A 9282-nucleotide genomic window follows, 5' to 3' on the forward strand; every position below is an offset into this window, starting at 1 on the left:
AGATGATAAATGTGTCACCATTTTGATGTTGAATGCTCACACTAGATTATCATATACAGTACTTATTGTAATGTACATTTCAGTTTTACTATCATAATGTATTACTATCAGGGGCCTTGCATTAAAAAGCCACAAATTAATACGGGCACCTGTGGGTGGGTGTGTCTACAGTGTATATATATATATATGTATATATATATATATATATATATATATATATATATATATATATTCACACACTGTATGCCATATATACATACATCCACATTTATAAACACATATACACTAATGCATTTTCACATATACATACACATTTACAAATGCATATGTTAGTTTACACACATGATATGCACATACAGTACACTCATATGTATACATACATACATATGCACTTATGTATAAATCTTTCTTCAATAACCTCTGCATTTGAGGCAATTGTGAGTCTATACAAAATCAAACATCATCTCTCCTGGGTACTGCTTTTTTTTCTCTCTCTAATACTGCATTACTATATTTGTTCCCAGTCACCAGTTAAATCTAGTGCTTCACCGCTAGTTGTAAGTAAAAAAATTCTCATTCTCCTTTTTTCGATTTCTATATTGTTGCATAATTCTTTTTTTACGGAAAGTCTTCTTTTTTGCCTTCCCTCCTCGTCTTCATCTCCTACACGTACGTTTACGTAAAAGTCTTTGTGCGTCTCATCCGAGACATCTTTGAGACATTGACATCGGCCTCAGGACCACCAAAATTTACTTCAATTATTTTTTTTAACCTCTTGATGTCCCTGTGCACCCATTCAGGTACACAGAAACATGTCAAGAGGAAGTACGCAGATTCAGCCTTAAAGGGTTCAGGTAATATATACCTTAGGGGGTTTGGGGAGGGTTTCAGGGAGGAGTGTTAGGGCCGCATGTGAGATTAGCAAGGGAGTTGGGGGGATTGGGGGTAGTTTGTTTACATGGACCTTTATATACATTATATGTATATATGTCAGCCACCGTCCATGATTTTAACGAGTTTCCCTCACACAGCTTAACTGAGGGGTTTCTTGTATTGATCCAACACGTCATTGTTGGTCTTGAAATATATTCACCGCCATGGTAAAAATTCACCAGTTTCAGGTTCTGAACAGTTTGGACAGTTCCTTCTGCTTTTTTTGATTTACTGATACAACCGCAAGAGCCCATCTTGCATGTATATATAAAATAATATTTCTTCACAGTTGATAAACTGATGAGATAGGAAAAAAAATATTATACGAAGAGGAAGATAAAACAAGTCGCCTCTACTACACGAATGTCCCATTGGACTTCTTTGAGAACCAACGGGAGTTCCTTCGGTGTATCTCGAGGGACCCAGAGATGACTGAGGTCTTGGACGTTCCTGCAGATTCCAGGGACCCGATGGACCCGCGGTGGCTCGGAGTGGGACTCGTCCAGGACCCGGAGGACCTAAGGGACTTCCAGGAGCCAGAGGACATCGAGGAGCCCTTGAGAGACTTGCCCAAGGCCGGGGACCCCATCGTGCTTACCGAGTCGAGAGACTTAAAGGATTCCGTGGACCCCATCGACTGGAAGGAGAGCAAGGAACCTGGCTTCTCCGAGCTCTTGAGGGATCCAAAGCGGTCGACAGATGAGACTGAGGCGGCAACGACTGTTGTGTTGGCTGCGGAAGAAGCAGCAGCAACGACGAAGGAAGTCGTCGATGTAGATTTATTAGCAGTCATGGCGATACTGGTGGTAGTAGCTGTAGCTGCTGTGGCGGTTGTAGTAGCTGTGGTATTGGCGGCTGTGGTGGCTGTTGGGGAAGCTGCAGTGGGGACGGCTGCTGCAGCGGCGGTGGTGGCTGTGGCTGTGGCGGCGGCGGCGGCGGCGGCTGTGGCGGCAGCTGTGGTGGTGGATGAGGATGAAGGGGAGGAGGAGGAAGCGGCTTCTGCGTCTTGTTGGTGGCCTGAGGCTTTGGTTCTTCACATATTACAATTGAGGTCTTGAGCCGGCAGGAGCAACGGAGCCGGCGTGGGGGCCTCTTGTCAGAAGGACGTATCCAGGATGGTCAGTGAGTTGGCGATGGTCTCGTCCTGGAGGTACAAGAAAGAGCATCAATAACGATTTCAGGTTTAGGTGTAGTTTAAGATTAACAAACAAGGTTTACAAATCATAAATAAGAAACTAAGGCCCTAACACTTACAGCAACCCTCTTCAACTCGGCAACATCCTTTACGACTTTCATTCTGGCTAATTACATATAATTTGACTGAATTGCAGGAAGAAAAGCAGGGTCACGATCTATAAAAGTCCCAGTCCTGGAGTTAGACCACAATTTAATGAAAATCGCCTGCTAGTAAGATTAAAAAAAAAAAAAATAGTTGGATGTTTACGTCAGTATCACACGACCGTATATGTAAAGTTGCCAGGTACCACCAAATCCGTAACTTGACATCATACAGTTCTGCAACAGGTTCTTAAGCCCACAGTTGTACTTACGCGTGTACAGATTTCCATGAACTCATCGAGGGTGACCACTCCGTCTCCGTTCATATCTAATTTCTGCAAACACAATAAAAATAGATAAATAAATAATGTTAGAGTGAAGCACAGAAGGCCCATCACCAACACAAGCCATATATCAAGATATCATTGTAACTAATGATTATATTCGTGTATATATATATATATATATATATATATATATATATATATATATATATATATATATATATATATATACCCATAAAGCAGAGTAATATCTACTGCAGTCAATCAAATTTCTGTTATCTATTCACTGCCGTTTTCTAGCTGTTTACATCTCTTCTCATTACCCTGCTTTGATCCTCCTGGCACGGGCAGACTGCCGAAGTCAAAGCAAGGGTGGAGGCTTTCTCTCTCCTTGGTTTTAAAAATGTTCTGAGCAAGGAGGGATTTTGTCTAAACCACACTGTGCAAGACATGTCCGGGGCATAGGATCGATCTGGAGACACTACTCTTCGAATACCTTGATACACTAACAGCTCTGCCATAAAATTGGAGGGAGGATGAGGGAGAGGGGAGGGGGAGAAGGATAGGGGAAGAGGGTGAGAGATATGGAGATGGAGAGCGAGAGGGGAGGAGGAGAGAAAGGGAGAGAGAAGGGAAGAGGGAGAGAAAGGGGAGTGGGATGGAGGCAATGGAAAAAGAAAGAAGGAGGGAGGAGTAGAGGGAGTAAAAGAAGGATAAAAGTGCAGAAAGGGAGAGGGAGTATGGAAAAGGGAGAGGGAACATGGAGGAAAGGGCAGAAAAGGTGAAGTGAAGAGGGAGAGGGAGAAGGGGAAGGAGGAAGGGATAGAAAGAAGAGGGGGGATGAGGGAGTAGGGGGAAGGGAGGGGGAAGATGGAGAAAGGGAAAGGAAGGGGGAAGGGAAGAGAGAAGAGGGAGAAGGAGGAGGAAGGGGTAGGAGAAAGGGGAGAAGAGGGGAGGGAAAAGGAATGGGATATCGAAGAGGGAGTAGAAAAGGGAGAGAGGGGCAGAAAGGTGGAGAGAATAGGAGAGGGAGAAGATGGGAGGAAGAGGGAGTGGGAGAACGGGAGAGAAAGGAGAAGGAAAGGAAAAAGGGTGTGGGAGGGGAGAAAGGGGAAGGGGAGAGGGTAGAGAAGGGAGGGGGGAAGTGATGACGTGGGTCATAAAGATGAAGAATGGTGATGATTATAAGGTATTGGAAGTGATCACACTTTAGGAAAAGAAAATATGGGAAGGGTGAGCGTGAGGGTGAGAATGTAGGTGGGGAAAGGGTGATGGGGGAAAGGGAATGATGATATGGGTGCTATGAGGGTGATTGAGAGAGTGAGGGTGAGAGTGAGTGCGTAGGTGGGGGAAAGGGTGAGGGGAAAGGGTGACAGTGAGGGTGAAGATATGGGTAATGTTAAGAGTGAGGGTGAGAATCTGGATGAGAATAAGGGTGAGAGCAAGGGTGATACGTAAGTCAGGGTGAAGAAGGGGAAGAGGAGAGAGAGGGGGGATAGAGAGAGAGAGGGAGAGAGAGAGAGAGAGATACAGAGAAAGAGAAAGAAGAGAAGAAAGAGAGAGAGAGAGAGAGAGAGAGAGAGAGAGAGAGAGAGAGAGAGAGAGAGAGAGAGAGAGAGAGAGAGAGAGAGAGAGAGAGAGAGAGAGAGAAAAGAAAGAGAGAGAGAGAGAGGAAGGGGCGAGAAGGGAGCGGAGGGGGCCAATATTCGTTGTGTACTCAAACCAGCTCCTTTCGTTTGGACTTGGAATTTTTTTTCTTTCATGAGACCGCACTAATTGGATTGTGGAGTACTTGCTGACTCTAATTGGGGAGTAGTGGGTGGGGGGTAATCCAAATACAGGTACCGTATATAATCGTGGGACAAGAGAGAGAGAGAGAGAGAGAGAGAGAGAGAGAGAGAGAGAGAGAGAGAGAGAGAGAGAGAGAGAGAGAGAGAGAGAGAGAGAGAGAGAGAGAGAGAGGGATGAGAGAGAGAGAGAGAGAGAGAGGGATATATATATATATATATATATATATATATATATATATATATATAGAGAGAGAGAGAGAGAGAGAGAGGTTTCTTTAGCTGAATAAAAACTTCTAACAGCAACTGAAATAAACACTTAGGTCATAAAATGCAAGGAATGGACACCCGCAGCCCCACATTAACCGGCAACGGTCCTAAGGGCCTCCCATAGCTCTCTCTGGAGAGAAACTTTCTATTCTTGTGTGTGCGTGCGTGTGTGTATTCACTTGGTCTTTGGATCACATGTTGGACCGTGATCGACAGCTATTTCCCTCTTGGAAGAGAGCTCAGAGCTCGTAGGTCCGATCTATGGGTAATGCTATGACCTTCCACACACACACACACCCAACTCCCCGCCCACGAGAGTCAGAGTAACGACCCGAAGCGCAGCGGTACCGAAATAATTTCGGCCCTGGTCAGGATTCGAACCAAGTACTACGGGCACCACCATGCTAGTAGTTCAGCGCTCTACCAACTGCGCCACCGAGTCGTGTGTGTGTGTGTGTGTGTGTGTGTGTGTGTGTGTGTGTGTGTGTGTGTGTGTGTGTGTGTGTGTGTGTGTGTGTGTGTGTGTGTGATTCACCTTGGTCTTTGGATCACATGTTGGACTCGTGATCGACAGCTATTTCCCTATGGGTAATGCTATGACCTTACACGCACACACACACCCAACTCCCCGCCCACGAGAGTTGGAGTGACGACTCGAAGCGCAGCTATACTGAAATATTTTCAGCCATGGGCAGGATTCGAACCTGGTACCAGGTGTGTGTATATGTGTGTGTGTGTGTGTGTGTTCGTGTGCGTTTGTGTTTTTTTTCCCCACGATCTCCTCCCCTCCACGTGCCTCCTTCAGGTCACCTCCCCTGATTCGTCTTCATCCATCCTAAAGACATGCCCACACCATCTCCGACGTGTCTCTCTTGCCTTCCCTCTTTTTGGCACAGCTTCTGCTCTCTCTACTCCCAGTGACCTCTCTCTCTCTCTCTCTCTCTCTCTCTCTCTCTCTCTCTCTCTCTCTCTCTCTCTGGGACATCCTTATCACCTACTACAGTATTCTCTTCTTTGTCCTCTCTATCTGTTTCTTTTCCTTCCTTCCTTCCTTCCTTCCTTCCTTCCTTACTTCCTTCCCTCCTTCCTTCCTTCCTTCCTTCCTTCCTTCCTTCCTTACTTCCTTCCCTCCTTCCCACTGCCTAACACTTGCTCTCTCTCTCTCTCTCTCTCTCTCTCTCTCTCTCTCTCTCTCTCTCTCTCTCTCTCTCTCTCTCTCTCTCTCTCTCTCTCTCTCTCTCTCTCTCTATGGGACACTCCCATTACCCACGACATTATTCTCTTCTTTGTTCTCTCTATCTGTTTTTCTTCCTTCCCAATGCTTGACACTTTCCACCCAACAGGAATACTAATCTTACAATTATTGTGATTTTTTTTAATTTGGGTTGCACTGGGTGAGGTCGAAATACGGCATGCATACAAATTTATTGGTTTATATAGATAAATAAATTGATAGATAAATGAATAAATAAATAAATAAATCAATAAACAAACAAATCAATTAATAAGTCAATAAATAAATAGGCAAATAAACAAATAAACGAAAATAAAAGTAAAGATAAATAGGTCAATAAATAGATGAGTAAATAGATAAACAAATAAACGAAAATAGAAAATAAAGATAAATAGATGAATAACCACACAAACAATCAAATGAAAATAAATAGATAAATTGAAAAAAAAAAAAAAATCGGGTTCGCTGGAGGACGCCCCCCCCCCCCTCCCCCATTTTTGGTAACCTTATTAAGGGGAAGGCAGCGCCAGGCAAAAGTTACAAATGGCTCCTCTTACCCACCGGGCTTCAACTGTGGTCTCCTCTTCTTCCTATTCTTCCCTCTCCTCTCTCACCTCCTCCTTCCTCTCCCTCTTTCCTCTTTCCTCTCTCCCCTCCTTCTCCATCTTCCTTCTCTCCCTCCATCTCCCCTCCTCCTCCTCCTCCTTCTTCCTCCTCTACCTTCCTCCTCCCTCTTCCCCTCTCACCTCCTCCTCCCTCTTCCCCCTCTCCCCTTCTCCTCCCTCTTCTCCCTCTCCCCTCTTCTTCCTCGTCTTCCTTTTCCTCCACCTCCTCCTTCTCTCTCTTACCCCTCAACCCTCTTCCTCATCCTCTCTCTTTCCCCTCAACCCTCTTCTTCCTCTTCTCCCTCTTCCTCCACCTCCTTTATCCTCCTCCACATCCCTCTTCCACCACTCCCCTTGACTGTATATCAAGCCCGCTTGGTTGAAAGACCCCGAGATGAGAGTGAACTTCCTGACGGCCACGGTTGACTCGGTCGGGATTTTCATATACGATTAACCTCCCTCCATCCTCCATTCAACCCTCCATATGAACCCACAGCGTCAACACACACACCTCCTTCGCTCCCCTCCCCCACCTCCATAAGCCCTCCATGTGTACCGTATATTATGTACGGGTCAACGCCTTAAACCCTCCACCCCTGCCTCTTGATTACGAAGCTTAGACGGGGGACATATCAATTTGTCACATGTGACGTCACGCGTGACATGACACATATGACGTCACATGTTACATGACGCCATAGTATATGACGTCACACGTAACGTGACGGCATCATATGTGATATCACACATAACGTGACGGCATATGTGACGTCACGTGAAGTAACGTTAGGGATGGCGTCACATGTGACGTCACATATGAATTACGTCATAATATGACGTCACTGTGTAGGTGTGATGTCATTTGCGTGTCTTGGTGGTTGTTGTGGATGCCAGATGGTAGCTTTCCAACCACCTGTTAGGTATTACATATGCACCATCTGTCACGTCAGCTGGCATGCGTGATGACAGCGGTGGAAAATATATCAAATACACGTTGCCAATTATCTCTCTGTCACTAAAATGTCTAGTTCACTGTTTGATCAACTAAGTGTATGGTAATTTCTGTACCTAAATAGATCTTTGAAGATTAATAAAGTTATTTGTATACCTAAATTGGTTTCTGAAGATTATAATTGTTATTGTTCGTTCAGTGTAGTTTGGCGTAAATTGGGGAATACATATGAATATTAATTACTGGAACAATAACTTAATAAATCCAGAGAGAGAGAGAGAGAGAGAGAGAGAGAGAGAGAGAGAGAGAGAGAGAGAGAGAGAGAGAGAGAGAGAGAGAGAGAGAGAGAGAGAGAGAGAGAGAGAGAGACATACTGACTAATATATACACACACAAATAAACACACACACGCGCGCGCGAACACACACATTGAGGGAAAGAACAAGAGAATGAGAAAAGGGAAGCAAAACGATCGAGAGAAAGAGAATGTTAGAGATAGAGATCGAGATCGAGAGAAAGAGAATGAAAAAAGTAGAGAGGGAGAGAGAGAGAGAGAGAGAGAGTGAGAGAGAGAGAGAAAGAGAGAGAGAGAGAGAGAGAGAGAGAGAGAGAGAGAGAGAGAGAGAGAGAGAGAGAATATACAAAGAACAGCGATATCGAGAGACAAACCTGGTTCAAGAAAAAGAATGACAGAAAAAAAAAAGGCGAAACCGAGAGAGACCGAATTTGAGAGAAAAAAATAAGACGAAAAATGCGAGTTCGGAGAGGCAGAGATGATAAAGATAACAACAACAACAATGATGATAAAGATAACATGCGAAAACATAACAGGCGAAAAATGCGAGTTCGGAGAGGCAGAGATGATGATAAAGATAACAACAACAATGATGATAAAGATAAGAACAACAACAAAAACAATAACAATAATAATAATATTGACGATATAATAATAATAATAATAATAATGATAATAATAATAGTAATAATTATAATAATAATAATAATAATAATAATAGTAATAATAATAACAATAATAATAACAATAATAATAATAATAATAATAATAATAATGATAATGATAATAATAATAATGATAATAATAATAAAAACAGCAATAGTGATAATAATAACAATAATAATAACAACAATAATAATATTGATAATAACGATAATAATAACAATAATAATATTGATAATAACAATAATAATGATAAAGATAATAAAAAACAGCGAGATCTAGAGTCCCTACCTCGAATATACGGTCGACGTGTTCCTTGGTGGTGTTCTCCTCGACGCTGGGCACAGTGTTCCTCCCCATCAGGGAGTAGATGGCCGTGACGATGTCCAACATCTCCTCCTTGGTGATGTATCCATCGCCGTTGATGTCGTAGAGGTTAAAGGCCCAGCGCAGCTTCTCCGACGCGGTCCCCCTCGAGAGCTCAGAGAGGATCGTCACGAAGTCCTGGAGGAGGAGGAGTGATGAGAAAGGTGTGGTGGGTTATGTCGCCTTGGTTGTCCCGGCGATTTCGATGAAGGATTGTGACTTTTTTTTTTTTTTTTTTTTTTTTTGAGGTGTGAGGGTCTGTGTTAATATTCTTGTAATGATGTTTGTAACGGTTGTGTAACGGTATTTGTGACGGATAATGGTAGGGAGGTAGGAGGAGATGGAGGAGTAGGAGGATGAGGATAAAAGAGAGAAAAAAGAGATTGAGGTAGAAGAGGAAGAAGAGGAGGAGGAGGAGGAAGAGAAAAAGGGAATGTGAGGAGGAAGAAAAATAAAATGAAGACAAAGAAGAGAGGAAATAGGAGGAAGAAGAGGAGGGGGAAAAGAAGAAATATAAGCAGGAGAAGGAGGTGAAGAAAGGAACTAGGAGGAGGAGAAGGAGGAGAAAGAAGAAGAAAAAGAAGAGGAAGAGAAAAAGAGAGGAATAGGAGGAGG

At 43.6% G+C, this 9282-nt stretch overlaps 1 protein-coding gene across 3 annotated transcripts in view; it reads right to left on the minus strand.

Moving 5' to 3' along the window:
• Nucleotides 1-1938: 1938 nt before the first annotated feature.
• The window catches only part of LOC143017817 (Kv channel-interacting protein 4-like), a 312910-nt gene continuing 305566 nt past the window's right edge, over nt 1939-9282 (minus strand). For all 3 annotated transcript variants that reach the window (XM_076172720.1, XM_076172718.1, XM_076172719.1), the window contains exons 6-8: nt 8593-8805; nt 2484-2546; nt 1939-2077 (exon numbers count right to left, since the gene is read on the minus strand). In XM_076172720.1, coding sequence (XP_076028835.1) covers nt 2030-2077; nt 2484-2546; nt 8593-8805 — 324 coding nt within the window. In that variant the 3' untranslated portion in view covers nt 1939-2029. The remainder of the gene's footprint in view (nt 2078-2483; nt 2547-8592; nt 8806-9282) is intronic.

The sequence above is a fragment of the Oratosquilla oratoria genome, chromosome 33, assembly GCF_046742065.1.
Source record: "Oratosquilla oratoria isolate Oo_2021 chromosome 33, ASM4674206v1, whole genome shotgun sequence".
In the NCBI taxonomy this organism is placed as follows: domain Eukaryota; kingdom Metazoa; phylum Arthropoda; class Malacostraca; order Stomatopoda; family Squillidae; genus Oratosquilla; species Oratosquilla oratoria.